General features: G+C 45.0%; 1 protein-coding gene across 2 annotated transcripts in view; it reads left to right on the forward strand.

The window, feature by feature from the left end:
- Nucleotides 1–19575, forward strand: part of SORCS2 (sortilin related VPS10 domain containing receptor 2) — a 125801-nt gene that overhangs the window by 32953 nt on the left and 73273 nt on the right. For both annotated transcript variants that reach the window (XM_063298683.1, XM_063298684.1), the window contains exon 3: nt 237–336. In XM_063298683.1, coding sequence (XP_063154753.1) covers nt 237–336 — 100 coding nt within the window. The remainder of the gene's footprint in view (nt 1–236; nt 337–19575) is intronic.

A 19575-nucleotide genomic window follows, 5' to 3' on the forward strand; every position in this document is an offset into this window, starting at 1 on the left:
TTGCAGAACTTATCTTTTCTTCTGATAGATTCAATGTTTTTGCTTTTCAGAAGCGGATATTTTATAAAAATATTACAAAGTCATTTAGGTTTCCTACTTGCATGAAATTTGGTATTTACTGTATTTCAATTTTCAAACGTATAATTCATGAACTGCATACTTCCTAGTTATCTTTTAAAGTTGGAAATACATGCAGATCATCAGAATACCACTATTGTTTTTTTCTTGTCTCCCAGGTCCTCAGATTTTGGAACATTATATACTAAATTAAACCTACAGCCTGGAATTGTTACAGTCATTGAAAATTTCTACATCTGTCCTGCTAACAAGAAGAAGGTATGGGGATAATTGTTTATTTCAATAGGGCAGCCCAGAAAAAATTATTTATTTGTGTTTAGCAGAATAAAAATTCTAGCAGAGCATGTCAGTCACATGTAGCTCATGGAAGACAAACCATTAGAAGTACTAATCATACAAAATTAAAACTTGGTTAGAAATTATCTAACTATAATCAAGTCATAATTATGCTAACCATAGGTAGTTTCATTCAAGCTTCTTCTGCTATCTTGCATGAGAAAATGACAATAATATGCATGAAAAGGTAAAACCAGACAATACTGTTAACTGGCACATAAATAATATACACACATACACATATACTGCAACCCCCCCCCCAAAAACCTGAGGATATCTGCTACAAGAGCAGGAGAAAACCATAATTTATTTGAGAGCATTTCATAGCACAAGGGAGGGTTAAGGTTAGGGTCTTGTTTTCTGAAATCCTTTGATTATTTGTTGCACAGATAGCTGTTTTAGCATTGCTACTCTGGCATCAGATCTTCCAGTCTACCTGAGTAGCTTTTTTGGGAGAGGGGAATAGGGTGAAAATAAGTTGTTCCTTCCCTCTGATAGTAATTCACCCTCAAACAATTTGTATTCAACCTCTCCATCCTCCTTATAACTCTCTATAGCAGCCTTCCTCAACGTTTTGACCCTGGAGGAACCCTTGAAATATTTTTCAGGCCTTGGGGAACCCCTGCACATTCAGGCTCAAATATAGGCCAGAAGTTACAAAATTATTATATTTGTTTCATGTGTAGGCCTGTATGTACTGTATGCATTAACAGGGTTTTTAAACTAAAAATAAAGAATGAAACTTACCTCTTTAATGTGAAGTTGCCCGAATTTGAAATAATGTTTTAAATAAATCGTGATCTCCCAGGGAACCCCTAGTGACCTCTCACGGAACCCTGGTTGAGAAGCCCTGCTCTATAGTATGTGTATTTCTCTTGATGAATACACATGTAACATTTTGTTTAGAACATAGTGTGGCCTTAGAACATATATCATAATGCAGAGTAGGATTGTGTGCATAAAAGGCTATGTATATAGGGTTGATTCTCTGTCTTTGAGTTCTGTGTAGCATTGCATTTAAAGAATTTTTTTTCACTTGCCTATTAGATATTCTCCTGAAGCAGAGGATATATCTGTTTAATCTTGCAACTAGAAAATCAAAATTGGTTATTTTGCTATACAAATATATTCCTGTTGTGTCTGTCCACCAAATGGACTGCACCTGTCATTGAAGTGAAGTCCTCCATGCTTCTCAACCTGTCCTAGAAAATTGGGGAACCTCCTGGAGCAGATTTTAAAAATGCAGGGGGAGGAAAGAAAAGTCCACTGTATGCATTCAGGTATGCTAACGCAGTCTTGGGTATCATTCTGTGAAATGGAATTTATTTGAGAATTGACAAAACTGAAGTCTTTTCCCAAACTTTGTATCAGGGACAAATATCAGATTTAATTCCCAGCTTACCTGTCACAAGCACCTCTCTTATTTTGTCCAGTGTACATTTCTAAAACTTATTTAAATGGTATCTATTATTGTAGAATGAGCCAATTTGGTGTAGTGGTTAAGGCACCAGGCTAGAAACCAGGAGACCGTGAGTTCTAGTCCTGCCTTGGGCACAAAGCCAGCCTGGTGACCTTGGGCCAGTCACTTTCTCTCAGTCCTAGGAAGAAGGCAATGGCAAACTACTTCTGAAAAATGTTATCAAGAAAACTGCAGGGACTTGTCCAGGCAGTCTTCGAGAATCAGACACGACTGAACAGTTAAAAAAAAATTATTGTAGAGGAATTCTGTAGCTTAATTGTGACAATCTCAGCAGATGTGCTGTAAAACAACTATTAATTATTCAACACCCTGTGAGATATCTTTTTAAAAATTAAAATGTTTTCACTTAAAACCATAACATGTTTTACTCATTACAAGGAAAGGAAGAACACTTCAAAATATACTGTAAAAACAAGCAACAGAACAAAGAGACCTCAACACAAATATTGTAACATAGCGTAAGATAGAAATAATTATGAATAACTGGAAAAGCTTTTGACAGAAAAGACATCCAAATATCAATTCCATACCCACCCCTCTATAATGCTATGGAAGCTAGTTCTGTGTGGCAATCAGGAATATATGCAAATGAAGTAGCCAACTGTGGCTGGTTGCCTGCATGTTTTTTTCACATGTTGGTTTCTCCTTCTCCTTTCCTGCCAACAGATAACTAGATGAACATTTTATGCCATTGACCTCAGTTTTATAGTTGCTTCCTTCACACATGCCTTCCACCACCCCTATGTCAGGTTGCAGTGTGATGAAGCAGTATATATGGGGTAGGCTGCAGTCTCCTTGTTCATGCATTGAACCTGGCTTCTTGTCCTTGGGCTAATTCCAGCACATGACATATTGTATTTTTGTTCTTACTGATGTGAAATACTTCCCTTCTTGGCTGCTGGAAGACATAGGTGGTTGGCCCTGTAATGAACTATAGATTAAGTCATTTTTGTAAATGTTGAATCTAACAAAACCTCTGAATTCTTCATTCTTCACTTGGAGTTTTTGAAAAACTCTTGTTTCCATTTCCTGTTCTGAGTACGCTGGCCTCTTTGTTAGGATGGAATGGGGCATTTCTAAGATTGCAAGACTTCCTGGCTTTCTTTATGTGTCACCCTTGTTTTAGTGCCCAAGTCAGACAATAATTGAAGTCTTGTTAGGATGAGACCATCAGGCACACTTGAAGGAATGGGGTAAATTATAGACTGCTGTTAAGTGAAGTGACCAAAGCTGAAAACATATTGATAATGCCTGGTAGTTTGGCTTATTTGTCAATCAGTTGTTTCAGATGACATTTGAAGGCCAGTTGGAGCCAAAGATGTCTGAAGCTGGAGTTTGGAACGTAATAAATGCTTCTTAATTCTCATGACATGCCATCAATTATGGGTTGTCTCAAGACAAAAGAATTGTTAGTGCCTTTGGAGCTTGATCATTAGTAAAGAGGTACAGAACTATAGTACTTATCACAGAAATAGTCAAGAAAGTATAAGGTTGCAGTGTAACCAAGGAAGTCCTAATGACAGTAAAGATCCTTCAGCTTAAAGATCTTCTTTTTAAAGTCAGGTCAGTGATAAAGTTCAGCACTTTCATCCAGGACTGTTAGATGTTTTGCCAGCAATTAACCTGCTTTGGGAAAAGGAGGGGATTAATTCCTCCTAACTAGGGTTACTCCAAGATGTAGCAAGCTAAGTCTGTAGTGGGAGGAGAAGAGGTGAGTGTGTAATATATGGAATTCCGTCTCACTGATTATGTTTGATATCTTCAAACACAATACTGTTTTGAGTGCCTCTGTTGATCTTAGGCTGCTGGGATAATGTATAGTAGATGGTTGACTGATATATTTGTGTGTTGTTGGGATAACATTTGGTTGGTGTACTTTGTGTGACAGTTGAGCAGTCTCTGGCATGATGTAGGATTACTCTAAGGTTCTTGTCCTGGCGTTTTGCAGTGACCATGCTGAGGTTGCCCAGTCAGAAAAAACTCAGAATTTCAAGTCTGCATTGGCACCCCTGGATGCATCACAACTAGTATGTTTGGAAAGAAAAAAAAATAGTACCATAGACAAGTTATGAGACATCTGACACTAAAGCTGACATTCTCATATGTACTTGGGTGCAGAGTTTGTTGGATTAAATGGGATTGCAAAATAACTTTCCCAATGCCTCTTTTAACATTTAAAAACTGTTCAGACAGATTAGCTTCAGAGAGCGATGTTAGGAAAAGAGCATGTGTTTGCCTCCTCTGTATTAATTTCCTAATTAAAATTCTTCACATCCCCACAAGCTGCTAAGAGCTTAACTGGGAAGTATGGGGTAAGGAATTTCTTCTTCTACTCCCTGTCTGCTTTTTAGCTTTAAAAAAAACATGATATCTTATTAAATTGTTATTTGTATTATTTCTTTTATTCTGTTACTCTGTTGTTCTCTTTTCTAATCCAGATGCTTATTTTCTTATCTAATTTCTTGTTTTAATGCACCTAAAATTGTAAGTTGCCCAGAGTCACTTTTTACAATCATTTAAATTGAATAAACAAACAAACAAACACACTGCAACAGGATTGTATGCAATCAGAGATTGGGAAACATAAAATTAAAGAAAATTTTCATTTATTTATAGTAATGTAGATTTACTACAATAACGTTACTAAGCTTTACTTTCCCCATTATTAAGCAGGGAAACAGGAGAAAAAGCAACGGTTATTGAAAAGAACTAAATTATGAATTATTAAATGGAAAAAATGTGGAAATTGTATGAATATGCTTTGTGGTGAGGAAAACTGTAACTAAAAAGATAGGTTTTATATTATCATTATGGGGAGTGTGGGAAAATGTCAGAGAGCCAGAGTTGTTGGGCAGCAGTAAAACAGTCTGCTCAGGAAGCCAAGCCTGAGTAGGAGCCAACTTGTGGAGATCGTCCAATAAAAAGGATCCCAGACGATTTCAAATTTGTTAAATACCACGCCGCAATTAAGGAAGTTACAAAGAAGTGAAGAAAATGAAGAGGAAATTGTCAGACTAAGATCAGTCACATGTAACATAGCATGCTCAAACCCTTTGAGCTACCCCAGTGATGACAGAGGTCTTTCCCCAAGCACTTAGTAGTCTCGTCTTGACTTTCAGACTATAAACTCGTTGCCGGGGCAGATCATAGGGTCCAGAAAAGAAAACCAGACTCTCGTTCACATTTGTGACAGAAGGTCCTAGAACACTGAAATTGACAAATCCTTATCTGATAATAGATTTGTTAATCCATAGGTACCCAAAAATTTGGGGAGGGGGGTTGCAGGGATGGCCCAAATCACTTTTTTGGAAGCACCTGGAATATTTTACTACTCTTCTGCCTTATAGATATTTATGGCAACTAAAATAAAAATCCAAATATATAGGCATAACAAACTGAATATGCAGTGAGGATGCAAGTTTGGACTGTAGATGTAGACCTCCATGTTGTGATAGTAAAAACGGTAATTTTTATATAATTTGTGAAGTCCTCACTTAAGCAAACAAACTGAAAAAATTATTATTCCCATGTGTGTTCAGGCTGTTTCCATTCTGAATATTACCTGCAAGCTTTAATTTTAATTTTAAATCCACCACAGGCTTCCCTGCACTCCCCATCTAGTTCCATCTGAGAGCTTGCTTATAATGGAAACTTGAGGAAAGCATACAAAGCTTTTGATGAAAGATTTATACAGTCCTTAATTTCACACCATCCAAATTGCCACTTTTAGCTCTGGCTTCCGAACAGCAAGATTTAATTAGCCACTCCACAAACTCCCCTCCTCCGCTCACCTTGACTGCTTTTCCCACAGATGAAAGAGGTGTTATGTATCACATTCCAGAAAATTCTTTGTGGTTGGGAAGCAGGCATAAGGCATTTAAAAGGAGGTCTGCAGATTAAAAAGAAAAAAAGCCATTTAGGAACTGCCAAATAACAGGGACAGGCAACCTCTCTAACCAAAACTCCCCCAATTTCCAATTCTTGGAGACTGCCTGGACAAATCCCTGCAGTTTTCTTGGCAAGGTTTTTCAGAAGTAGTTTGCCATTGCCTCTTTCTTGGAGCTGAGAGAGTGACTGGCCCAAGGTCACCCAGCTGGCTTTGTGCCTAAAGTGGGACTAGAGCTCACGGCCTCCTAGTTCCTATTAATACACACACACTCTCACACACAAACACATATTTATGGCTCTTAAGACTTGGCTGTTTCAGCAGGTTTTGGGGCCCGAAGGGTTGTTCGTAGCAGTCTTTATTGCTGCCATTAACCAGCACAAAAGGGTTGTTCTTATTTCTCCTGGGGACTGATTGTGTATTGATTGTTCCTTGACACAGGTCACCTTGTTGTATCCTAGTTTTAAATATATTACTGTTTTGGAGGAGGTTTATAAGCTGGTCAGGGTTAGGCCTGATTGGAGTGGCATGTGGGCATAATAAAGTAATACATAGGTTTTAAAGAAGGCTAAATATGTATCTTTTGATCTTATGATTGTTTAATTTGACAAAGGATACCCTTTCAAATGTATTGGACATCTCAGAATGTTTAAAAAGGACTGGAGGTGAACTTCAGTATGGTGGGAACGTAAAATAATGGAGGGGACACAGATGCATGCGCTTTAGTCCTTTTGAGGATTGTCCTGGTTTGGTTTAATATTGTTAAGTTTGACAATATGGAACTAGGAAGAGAAACGAGAACTGTGGATTTACCAAGCATACACTATAGCTAAACTCATGGCTTTTCTTCACTCTGCTAGACCAGATTTTAAATTTTGGTCTGATGATATGTATTCACTTTCCAGCTATGAACTGATTCCACACTGACATAGAGGAAAGATTGATCAGTATTTTCCTGTGTGCTCAGTTTATTAAAACCAAACAATTACTTTTTTGCTTTTCTCTCTCTCTCTCTCTCTCTCTCTCTCTTTCTTTTCTTTTTTTTGGTTCCTTTGACTCAGTTTTTGACTCCTGGTCACTGCCTGGACAAGTCCCTGCAGTTTTCCTGGCAAGGTTGTTTTTTTTAGAAGTGGTTTGCCATTGTCTCCTTCCTGGGGCAGAGAGAGAGTGACTGGCCCAAGGTCACCCAGCTGGCTTTGTGCCTAAGACGGGACTAGAATTCATGGTGCCTTAACCACTACACCAACTGGTTCTCTTTATACTAGAGCCATCTACATTTCATCCATGTTTCTGAGGAATATTTCTTTCCCACGTGTGTGGGAGCTGCAGGGACTAACCCTTCTACCTGCTTCAAGTGCTGTCAGCTTGATTTCAATCCCAACAGGACAACATATTTGGATGTCTAGCATCCTTGGTGCTCACCTCTAGGTGAATCAGCTTGCTGTTTACCCACATTCATTACAGAGGCCATAGTGAAGAACTGGTGACCTACATGTAATTGTGATGGAATGTGAGGGTGACCTTGGAAGACAGAGGGAAGAGATGTTGCCCAGGGAAAGATCAGATAAAATAGAAAGGAGCCCGCAACAGAATAATGGCCAGAGAAAGGAACTTAGGAAGGGCCTGCCCTAACTTCTCAGGCAGTAAATAGGGAGTGCGGGAGGTTTGTACTTTCAAACTTGCTAGATTCTATTAAAGTAGCCTTACAATAAACTAGAATTAGCTCATCTAGTCAAGTTTCCTGTCTGGTTTACCTGGGAGGGCTGACATCAATCTAGCAAGTCTGAAAGTACAAATCTTAAGGCGGGCCCTTCCTAAGTTTCTTTCTCTGGCCGTTACTCTGTTGCAGGCTCCTTTCTCTTTCATCTGATCATTCCCTGGGTGGCATCTCTTCCCCTTGTCTTCCAGGGTCACCCTCATATTCCATCACAGTAACAGACTTTTTTAGTGTGAATTCACACGATATTTCCCCTTCAGAAGTTCCTCTTGATTTCAGTGGTCACTAAATGTAGGTGAAGATGAGGTCAGAGGGCTGGGCAGAAAATATTGTCTAGAAACACTCTAAGAGTCCAGATAATAGGTACAGGAAAACAGAAAGTCCAAATATAAAAAAAACTTCTGTATGCAACCTCACCTGTGGGTGAGAGCCAAGATGGGGGGGGGTGTGCCTGGAATGCCCCACTGGAACAATATACCTGTGGCACCATCCCCAGAGCAGCCAGTCTCCTGTCTCCCGTCATACAGAATCTCCTCCTACCTGTCATCACCAAGATTTTATAGCTGCCCCCAACCCTCCAGAGACCTCCCCTCTCCCCTGCTCATGTTGGTCCCCTCCCAAGCTCATGGGCCCCTCAACCCTACTAACAAAACCAGCCAACCTCTCCAAGGGGTTCACTAAACCCAAGATGCTTTTGAGGCAGCAGTCAACACCTACAATCAGTATTCAACAGATGATTTAGCCTCTGGTTCACAGAGGAACTAAGGGAAAGTAAGTGAGAGTAGAGACACCTAGAGCATGGATGGAGGATGATGGGGAGCAAACTCAACAGAACACGGGCTGGCACCACTATCAGAGCCTACCTTGTGGTGGTGAGGGTGATGAAACATAGGTATTTCTCTTCCTGTATTGCATTTGCGGCTAGCTGTCCAGTGGCCTTGTTTAGGGTGACTTGATCCCTCCTGGGAGAGCATGGTCCTGGGATCCATCTGCAAAGCAACTGATGGATAAAGTCAATTGGATCTGTTCTAAGTTGGACTGGACTTGGAGCGCCTCCTGTGGAAGCTGCAAGGGCTGTGACTGGCTGAGTTATCTGGCGGAAGGGAGGGTTGCTCCTGTTGGGCTAGAGGAAGTAGACAGGGTTCTCATGGCTGTTAGTTCAGCCACCTCTGTGTTGGACCCCTATCCCTCCTGGTTAGTTAAGTCTGCCCAAGAGCGGGATGTATGGCTGGGTCCAGGCAGTGCTTAATTCCTCTTTGAGAGAGGGGTGGTCCCGCTATCCCTTAAGGAGGTAGTGGTGTGTCCCCTCCTCAAGAGGCTATCACTAGACCCTACTATTCTGGACAATTTTTGTCCAGCCCCCATTCTTCCCTTTTTTAGGGAAGGTTGCAGAGATAGTGGCTGCACTGCAGTATAAAGGACTCTTGAAGAAGTGCATTAGCTGGACCCTGTTAAGTAAAGGTTCAGGCCTGGGTATGGGACTGAGGTGGCATTGGTCACACTCTTCGATGACTTCTTGGCATATCCATCCTTGCTCTTCTTGATGTCTCAGCAGCTTTCAGTCCCATCAATCTTGGTATCCTTCTGGACTGGCTTCAGGAGTTGGGAATGGGCAGCACTGTATTGTGCTAGTTCTCTTCCTTCCTCTGGGTTGGTTCAGTCGGTGTTGATGGAGGGGAGAGGTCTTGCCCATGGCCCTTCCTTTGTGAGGTACCACATGGTCGAGTACTTTCTCAATGTGATGGACTACAGAAACACAGCTGGTTCTCAGGAAGGAGAGAGCAGATTCCAAGGAGGGGGCCAACACAAGAGACAACACAGTCCATAGCTGGACCATGGGAAGACAAAGAGATTCAGCATAGTAACGCCCTAGAGTCTCCCAGGTTATATCCTTTAGATTAGAGTAGTATAGGTTTAGTCTAGCAAGATTCTGTCTATACAGTATAAGCAAATAATGAACTGAAATTTGGCTGGATTGCTTCCTTGTCATTCTTGGGCTAGGCCGGACACTCCCCTCCTGTTAACATCTACGTCCGCTTTAGGTGGTCTGAGTGATGCCATCGAGGTTCTCTGTCGGTGTTTGGAGGCTGTAGGGGCCTGTTGGCCTTCTGCAAGGCCTTGAAAACTTGGTTTTGTGCCTGAGCCTGAGGGCCTGAGTGTGAGACAGAGCCCATCTCCTGGTTATGTTAATGTTTGTTTTACAACACCCAGCTGCTATGTGTTTTTATTTTTTGTACTGTATGTATTTTATTTATTTTTATTGTAAGATGCCTATAGTCACGTATGTGAGAAGGGGCAGCTATATAAATCAAACAAACAAACTGAATCAGCATCCAAGAAATCGGTTTGAATGTTCAGGGCTGGGTTCAAGGCAACTGGCTATAGGAACCTGTAAAGTATGCATGTTGTTTCCAGTGCAAGCAGAGAGTATATAAAAGGCTTCTAGCTTTCATCTCAATTCACTTGGTAGGTATATATTTCATTCAGAAAGTGTCCTAACAGCCAGGAACCACGCTGAGACAAGGAATAGGTCTCTAGTGTTTATTACTGCTACATTAGACAGAAAATCCTAACAAACTGAAGAAGCGTGAGAAAACCCAGACAGATAAACCCCAAAAGTTAAGGCGGGTCTGATCTGTGTCTCTTTGAATGGCTGCTTAACTCCTCTGTACTACGCATGTGTTTTCCCGCCTGGATAGGGGCCCCCTCCTGCTCACCATCAGTGCTCATGACATCACCCTCCGTTCCAGATTCACATTCCATTTCAGCCCCCTCCTCTCCAGAGTTCCTCCCTCCCTCCAGGGTCTCATGGGAGTCCATCTCCCCCTCCAAGCTCCCATGGGAACTGGGCAACGATGGAAATTCTTCAAAGGAAAAGTCCTCCAAGGACGAATCAGTGCTGCTCTCCAGGTCTGATAACACTTCTGGCCCAGGTGGCTGCTGCTGGAAAATAGCTAGATAATTAGAAGATTCTTCCCCCCTCCCCCTTGGGAAATTAAAGCCCGGGTTGGAGGGCTGCGGCTCCCCCTCCTCCTCTCTCTCTGGCCTCAGAGCCTCTGGCGGGGGTGGAGGTTGCCAACTTACAAACTCCTCTGCTTGGGATTCCTCTGCTTGCTCAGTCAAGTGAGGAACCTCCGGTAGAGTGTGAGGCTTGGGTTTGTGAGGGAAAAGCTGATGGAATCGTTGAACCAGCACTGGTGCATGCACATCTCTGGCATTTTCCCACGTGCGCTCTTCCTCAGGGTACCCTTTCCAGTGTATTAAATATTGGATGCCCCTTCCCCTCTTCCTAGAGTCCAGAATTTCCTCGACTTCGTATTCCTCCTCCTCCTCCACAATTACTGGAGGGGGGGGCATTTGCGATCATAAGGTACTTGGGGGAGGGTCTTTGGCTAGCAAGGCTCTGTGAAACACTGGATGGATTTTCATGGATGCTGGCAGCTTTAAGCGATAAGCCACTGGATTTATCTGCTGTACCACAGTGAAAGGGCCACAAACTTAGAGTCCAACTTCTTGGAAGGCCTGGTAGAGGTCAAAAACTTGGTAGAGAGCCACACTTTGTCTCCTACCGCAATCGCTGGCCCCTCTTGTCTGTGAGCATCTGCACCTCTCTTGTAAGCACTCTTTGCCCTGTTCAGCTGCTCCTTTAACAACTCCTGTGCAGCTTGTTGCTCTTTAAGAAAGTCAGCCATGGCTGGGACAGTTCCCTGCTGGGAGGAGGTGGGCAACGCCCGAGGGTTAACCCTGTAGAGTGCTTGGAAAGGAGACATCTTGGTAGAAGATTGCACAGAGTTGTTATAAGTAAATTCTGCCATGGGGAGCAGGGCTGGCCAATTGTCTTGCTGATAAGTGGTGTAACACCTGAGATACTGCTGTAACTATTGGTTAATTTTCTCAGCTTGCCCATTACTAGCCGGATGATGTGATGATGATAGGTGGATCTGGACCCCTAATGACTGGAAAAGGGCCCTCCAGAACCTGGAAGTGAACTGAGAGCCTCCGTCACTCACCAAGTGATTTATCATGCCTCTATACCTAAAAACATGGTCCATAAACAACTGCGCTGTGGCTTGCGCAGATGGGAGGCCCTTGCAAGGAATAAAATGTGCCATTTTAGTGAAAAGGTCCACCACCACTAGTATGGAAGTCAGCCCCTGGACCGGGGGTAAATCAGTGATGAAATCCATGGAGATTGTATCCCAAGGCCTACTGGGGTTGGGCAGGGGTTGCAAGAGTCCTGTGGGCTTCCCTGGGAGAGGCTTGGCTTGTCTACAGGTATGACAAGAAGCAATGTAACCCTTTATGTCTGCAGTCATCTTAGGCCACCAGTAGTCTCTCAGAGCTCTATGGAGAGTTTTGAAAACACCTCCGTGGCCTGCTGTTAGATGGTCATGGCAAAGTCTTTGTACTTCTTCCCTCAATGAGAGGGGAATGTATAATCGCCCGCTATGCCAGAGGATTCCTGCCTCCACATTAAATGGAGAGGCAGTGTCTTGTGGGCCCCTCTGGAGGTCATCCATCCTCGCCCTGGTATATGGGTCCTTTTGCTGCTGAGCTCTGACTCTTGTAAATAGGTCCTCTGCTTGTCTGCCTGCTGCTAAAATCTCTGTATGGTTCCCCCTCATAGACTGCTGGAAGTTGTGAGGTTGTAATATAGTAGCCTGGACCTCCTGGTGAGCAGCGGGGGTTGCCTGAATGGATCGAGACAGGGCATCTGCCAAACGGTTCTGCACCCCGGGAACATAAGAAATAACAAAATTGAAACGGGAGAAAAACTGGCTCCATCTGATTTGGCGTGGGATGAGGGATCTGGTGTTTTGTAGAAGCTGTAAATTCTTGTGATCGGTGCAAACTTTCACGGTGCAACCTTTCCTGTGAAAGTTTGCACCTTCTAGCCAGTGCCTCCACTCTTAAAATGCTGCTTTAATTGCCAGCAACTCCTTGTTAAAAACATCATAGTTTCTCTCTGCTGGTGAGAGCGTGCGGGAGAAAAATGCACAAGGGAGCAAGGTATTCTCTGTTTTGTTTGTATATTGCAATAAGACAGCTGCGATAGCAAAATCTGAAGCATCTGAATGCATTATGAATTGCTTCACGGGATCAGGGTGCTTTAAAAGCGGCTGGGATGCAAAGAGCTGCTTAAATTCTTGGAAGGCTGCTTGCTCCCTCTCCCCCCAAATGAATTTTGATCCTTTCTTCAAAAGCTGTGTGAGGGGTTTAGCCCTGTCACTAAATTTATTTATGAATCTCCTGTAAAAATTGCAGAACCCTAGAAATTTTTGTACCTCTTTCACATTTTGGGCGGGGGGTGCCACGAGAGAATTGCCTGGACCTTAGAAGGATCCATGGATATGCCTTCTGTTGATATTTTATAGCCCAGGAAATGTAATTCAGTTAAATCGGAGGCACACTTCTCTAGCTTGGCGAACAGCTTGTTCTCTCTCAGTCTTTGTAAGACATTACATACATGGGTTACATGAGTTGTAGCACCCTCAGAGAATATTAATATGTCATCTAGATAAACGACCAGATACTTATCTAATAAATCAGCAAAAACGTGATTCATAAATCTGGAAAATATGGCTCCTGCATTAGACAAGCCAAAGGGCATAACAAGGTACTCAAATTTACCAAACCTGGTATCGAAGGCAGTCAGATATTCATGCCCCTCTTTCATCCGGATCAGATTGTACGCATTCCTGAGGTCCAACCTAGTAAAAATGCGTGCTTTCCGTAAGTGATCCAGCAGATCAGATATTAGGGGGAGTGGGTAATTTTCCTTGACCGTGACTTTATTGAGGGAACTGAAATCCTGCACCACTCTCATCGGTGCCTCCTGGTTTGCCGGTGCCAATGGGTCAGGCTTCTTTGGTACAAAGAAGGTAGGAGCAGACGCTGGGGAAGTAGATGGTCAGATGAAACCCTTTTGGAGATTAGAATCCAAGTAATCCTTTAAGGTGGCTAGTTCCTTGGGGGACATGGGATATTGTTTCCTTGCTGGAATCTTGGCTCCTGGTATCAACTCAATGGTGCAATCACAGTCCCTATGGGGTGGTAGCGCTGTGGCCTCTTGTTCGCTGAAAACGTCTGCGAAATCTGCATACTTGGCTGGCAACTGGACCCCCCCTGCTTCCATGACTGCGTTGGTTGCTGGAGAGAGAAGAGCGGCTTGAATCTTGTGGTGCTGGCATTCCTTAGCTGGGAAGGAGATTGCTCCCATAGTCCAGTTCAACAATGGGTTGTGGGTCTTCAGCCAAGGTGTGCCCAGGACTATAGGCACATTAAGTGATGCAGTAACATAAAGTTGGATCCACTCACTGTGGTCTCCCGTTGTTAGTTGCAAAGGTTCTGTGAAACTTCTAATCGGCCCTGCCTTGAGGGGCTGGCCGTCAATGGTCTCAACTTCTATGGGACGTGGCAATTCTGTGGTCGGGATGTTGAGGTCTTGTACAGTCTGTACATCAATAAAATTGGTGGAAGCTCTGGAATCCATGAGGGCCTCTAGCTTGAACTGGTGCTCTGGGTTTATGTGCATTATGACTGGTAAGTAGTAAAAGGATTGCCTGGAATCCTCGGAATGAGCCCTTCTTAATTGATTGATGGTCTCCCTGCTGAGCTCTGTGGAGGGAGACCGACGGAGTTTCCCTGGTTGGAAGTCGAGGTGGAGGTGGCTCTTGGTTCTGCTGCTTGCCCTGGGGCTCTTACTGTCATGTTCATCGTTCCAATGTACTGAATACATCGTAATGTTTCGCATGTCAATTTTCTGATTCGTGTCTCAGGTTTGCTGGGAGGAGATTTTCAGCAGTACCAGGCTGTAATCTCCTTACTGTAACTGAGGAATGTATGTTTGGGTTATTGCATGTGTTCAAGGTTACTTTCTCAGGCCGATGTGTGATGGTTGCCAACACCTGGGAGGGGGTGGTTGCTAAGGGGGAGTTAGGGCGGGATTGGGTTTGAAGCGAGGGTTTTTAGTTTGTATTTGGCGTGCTTTTGCTCATTCCCAGCTTTCTTTGTATTTGCACACTATTCTTTCAATAAACCAGTTTTCCCTAAGCACCTGCTTGTGAGACTGAGTCTGTCAGAATAGGCAACCCTTACATAAAGCTGAGAATCCCAAAAACTTATTCCGCTAGCCCCTATCCAGATTCGTCTGTGAAGGGGAGCGCTAGCGATGAACGAACCGAGATTGCAAGAGATGGAGAGCGAGGCATCAAGCGAAGGGGAACCGGACTCCACAGTGGTGAGAGCGGAGAAGGTACCCTGCAGCGACGCGCCGGAGGGTCGGGCAGAACCCAACCCCAACCCGAAGGAGAAGGAGGGACGTCAAAAAGCACCAGAAACAACCATTACTTCGGCCGGTGACTACCTCACTTGGGACGAGGACTCGGTCACTGGGGCGACTCAAGCCTCCTGGAAGTGGCGGTACCCGCTGTCACCTAATGTGGTCAGAAAAGAGGCGCCTGAGGGGTCACCCACCCCTGACCGTATAAAGGCGTTGGAGGCAAAATTAGACTTGGTCGAATTCATGCTGAAAAAATTGTCAATGGGCTGGGGTTCGCCTGAAAGAGGAAGGGAAAGGTCCCATCGCAGGCATTCCACCCCACCGTCACCCCTACCATCCCCCAGAGGGAGAATCAGGGCCCGGCGTCGAGGAGAGGAGAGGGGCCCGATGGCGACAATTTCGAGGTCCCCTCTGGCGGAGAGGCGCTCGCTAGGGGCCGTGCAAAGGGCTGAGCGACCAGAAGCGGCGAGACCCCCACCCTTCACGGTAAAGTTTGATGGGGACCCTACCAAATTGTCCTTCTTCATAACGAATGCTAACAGTTATATGGAGGATTGGGAACAGGGGTTCCGGTCAGAGCGGGGCAAAATAAACGCCATTGCCACCAAGCTCAAGGGGAGGGCGGCTGATTGGTATGTACAGCTGTGCCAGTCAGATGCTCCGGAGTTAGAAGACTTCGAGGAGTTCCTGTGGGCGTTATGGCAACATTTTGAAGACCCGTTAGCTCAGGAAAGAGCGAAGCGGGCATTAAAGGGACTGTACCAAGGGTCACAATCCGTGGCGGATTATGCGCTGGAATTTAAAGCACTGGCTGGGAAAGTGGAGGATTGGTCCCAATCCACGTTGGTGGAGATGTTCAAGGATGGACTGGAAACTGAGGTTCTGAAGTGGTCCCTGGGGCGAGAGGACCCAAAAACCCTGTATGACTGGATTCAGCTGGCGGGCAGCGCTGAGCATGCCCTAGAGACGTTTGCCCACCAACGATCGGCGAGGTATGGGAGATTCAGTAAAGGGTCCCGCACCCCGGCTCCTCCAGGGAGATCCAGCCAACGGACCTGGGAGGAAGAGAAGGAGTGACGCTATGCGAAAGGCCAGTGTCTGCGGTGCGGAAAGGAGGGGCACCGAGCAGCGGCGTGCCCGAAGGGAAAGACCGAGGACCAGCCGGGAAAGTCGTCCGGAAAATCTCCTTCTCTACCAAGAAAGATGAAGGCGGCGCTGGCGGAGGCCGAACCTGAAGAAGTCCCTTTCTTTGGGGATGAGGAGGAGGCTGTTCTTAATCAACCAGTGGGAAACGCCAGCCACCTGCTTTAAAGGGCGCCGCTGGGCAGGTGGAAGAGGAAGGGCGCGATCACGCTTCGGTGAGTGGAAACTTCCCTACACTGACAGTGAAGGTGAAATTGGGGTCCCGCACTCGAACGGTGGAATTGTGGGCAATGATTGATTTGGGGTGTTCTAGGTGTTTAATGTACCCTGACATGGTGGCTGCGTTAGAGTTACCCACGTTCCCTTTGAAACGTCCTATGATCTTCACGCAATTGGATGGATCTACAGCGGGAGGGTCGCCTGCGACTCTTTCCACAGGGTTGGTGGCATTGCAGATGGGCAGTCACTGGGAGAAACTGCCTTTTGTGGTGGTGCCTGTGGGGGGTCCGTTTGTCATTTTGGGAATGCCTTGGTTTGTCCAACAAAACCCCCATATAAATTGGGTGCACAGAACTGTGACATTTGCAGATGGGTTCTACAAAGCCCCTGAGTGGGATGATACGGATGATGGGACAGTGGGGAGGGCGGCAGCGGCAACTCCACATTTCCTCAACGGTCCTCTAGACGGGCTACCGGTACAATACCAGGATTTTGCAGATGTGTTTGGCGAAAAGGAGGCTGATCGGCTGCCGCCGCACCAAAAAACTGACTGTGCCATAGAGTTTATTCCTGATGTGAAACTGCCGAAGCCAAAAATCTATGCTATGACCCAAAAGGAGCTGGTAACGCTACGGGAGTTTGTTGACAAAAATCTAGCTAGAGGTTTCATTGAACCAGCCAGCTCCCCAGTAGGGGCTCCTGTGCTCTTTAGACCAAAGAAGGATGGAACTTTGAGACTCTGTACAGATTTCCGTGGACTGAATGCAGTATCAATATTAAATAAATATCCGGTACCATTAATCAAAGACATGTTAGCACATCTGGCGAGGGGGAAAATATTCTCCAAGTTAGACCTGAGAGAGGCATATTTCCGCATTTGCATTAGGGAGGGGGATGAATGGAAAACTGCGTTCAATTGCCCTCTGGGGTCTTTCCAGTATAAAGTATTACCTTTTGGGTTGGCAGGAGCGCCTGGGGTCTTATGCAATTAATCAATGAGGTCTTGCATGACCATTTATTCAAGGGGGTCTTGGTGTATTTGGATGATGTGTTAATCTATACTGAAACCATGGAGGAACATATAGAACTGGTCAGACAAGTGCTCAGCAAGCTGAGAAAGGCTGAACTGTATGCTAAATTGTTCAAATGTGCTTTTCATAAATCTCAAATTGACTATTTGGGCTATAGAATTTCAGACAAGGGTATTGAAATGGATCCAGCTAAGATTGAAGCCATTCTGGCATGGGAGCCGCCACGCATGCATAGGCAGCTCCAAAGTTTCCTCAGATTCGCGAACTACTATCGGCAGTTCATCCAGGGGTTCGCGGAGATAGCGTTGCCCCTCACTGAATTACTCAAAACGAAAGGGCAGGGGGACACACGGAGGACAAAGAAATGTTACTAAAACATTTAGTAACTAAAAGTTACTAAAATGGACACCCACATGCCAGGTGGCTTTTGAGAAGCTCAAACAGCTATTCACGGCTGAACCTATTCTACAGCATCCCGATCCTAACAAACCATTTGTGGTGCAAGTGGATGCCTCTGATTTCTCCATTGGAGAGCTCCTGCTACAAGCAGATGAGTCAGGATGCTTGAAGCCTTGTGCTTACCTATCCTGCAAATTCTCTGAAACAGAAAGGTGGCGGCATGTTTGGGAGAAAGAGGCTTTTGCTGTTAAAGCTGCTTTAGACACTTGGCGCCACTTGTTGGAGGGGGCTACCCACCCTTTCGAGGTTTGGACTGATCACAAGAACCTCGAAGCGCTCAGTGCACCTCGTAAGCTCAACCCAAAGCAAATCAGATGGGCTCAATTCTTCAGCCATTTTGATTTCAAGTTAAAATTTATTCCGGGAAAGAAAAACTTTCTGGCTGATGCACTGTCCCGCAGATCCCAAGATTCCAGCACTGTGCCTGATGTAGTAGGTACACTGTGGACGGAGCCGCAATTGAGTCTGGCAGCTGTGACTCGCAGCCAGACTCGCGCACAGCAAACCGACGCTTCACTTTCACCCCGTCCGGGACGCTTGCCAATTCCCTCAGACTTGCAACAACAGTTTCTTTCCCAATTGAAATCTGACACTTGGTTGCAAGCAAATTTACACAATGTTACTTTTGACCACGATTTTGCTTGGAAGCACGATCGTCTCTATGTGCCTGATGCTTTGTGCAAAGACATTTTGCTCCATTCCCATGATGACAAACTGGCTGGGCATTTTGGGTTTGTGAAAACACTCCATTTGGTGAGACGCCAATTCTGGTGGCCAACACTTAGGCATGATGTTAAAGACTATGTTGCATCCTGCCCTGTGTGCGCTGGCTCCAAACAGAAGGTTGGTAAGCCCCAAGGGTTGCTCCAACCAGTGGCCAGTCCCTCTCACCCCTGGGAGGAGATCTCTATGGATTTCATCGTGGATTTACCTCCAAGCCAGAGAAAGACTGTAATTTGGGTTGTAAAAGACTTTTTCTCAAAACAAGCCCATTTCATTCCATGCGCTTCCATTCCCTCAGCACAGCAACTAGCCCGCCTCTTCTTTGTACACGTGTACAGACTCCACGGGAGCCCCTCCCGTTTGGTGACTGACAGAGGCACACAATTTACTTCCCAATTTTGGCAGGCTTTTATGAAATTGGTGGGCACTAAACAAGTGCTGTCCACTGCGTCGCATCCTCAGACTGACGGATCTACAGAGGTGCTTGATTCCACACTGGAGCAATATTTGCGTGCTTTTGTTAACTATCAGCAAGATAATTGGGTCGATCTACTGCCATTTGCTGAAGTCGCCTACAACAATGCAGTGCATCAGAGCACTGGGCAGGTGCCGTTTCGTACTGTCTTTGGTTGGGATTTTGTGCCCATTCCTGAACTGCCTCAACCAACCTCTCCTCCTTCGTCCCGTACAGACTGGGCAGCACATCTGGCTGACTCCTGGCCTAAAATCCAACAAGCTCTTGCTGATGCCCAAGCTGCTTACAAACGCCATGCTGACACCAAACGTGCACCTCAGCCACCTTTCAAAGTTGAAGATAAAGTTTATCTCTCCACAGAGTTTATTAAATATCCGCAACTCTCTAAGAAATTGGCACCCCAGTTCGTGGGCCCCTTCCCTATTGTGGCCCAAATTAATCCTGTTACTTTTAAGTTAGATTTGCCTCATAATCTTAAACGTTTGCATCCCGTTTTAAATTGCAGCTTGCTCAAACCTTTTCACCAATCAGATCGCTGGCACCCACAACCATCACTGCCTGCTCCCATTATGATTGATGGCCAACAACACTTCGAAGTCCAGGAGATTCTTGATTCTCGACGCCTTCATTCCACCTTGTCCGGTGGAAACATTTCCCTCATCCTGAGTGGGTTGCTGCATGCAATGTTCACTCCCCTATTTTGGTGGCCCATTTTCATGCTGCCTACCCTACCAAGCCTGCTCCTT

This window comes from Candoia aspera, chromosome 3 (genome assembly GCF_035149785.1).
Source record: "Candoia aspera isolate rCanAsp1 chromosome 3, rCanAsp1.hap2, whole genome shotgun sequence".
In the NCBI taxonomy this organism is placed as follows: domain Eukaryota; kingdom Metazoa; phylum Chordata; class Lepidosauria; order Squamata; family Boidae; genus Candoia; species Candoia aspera.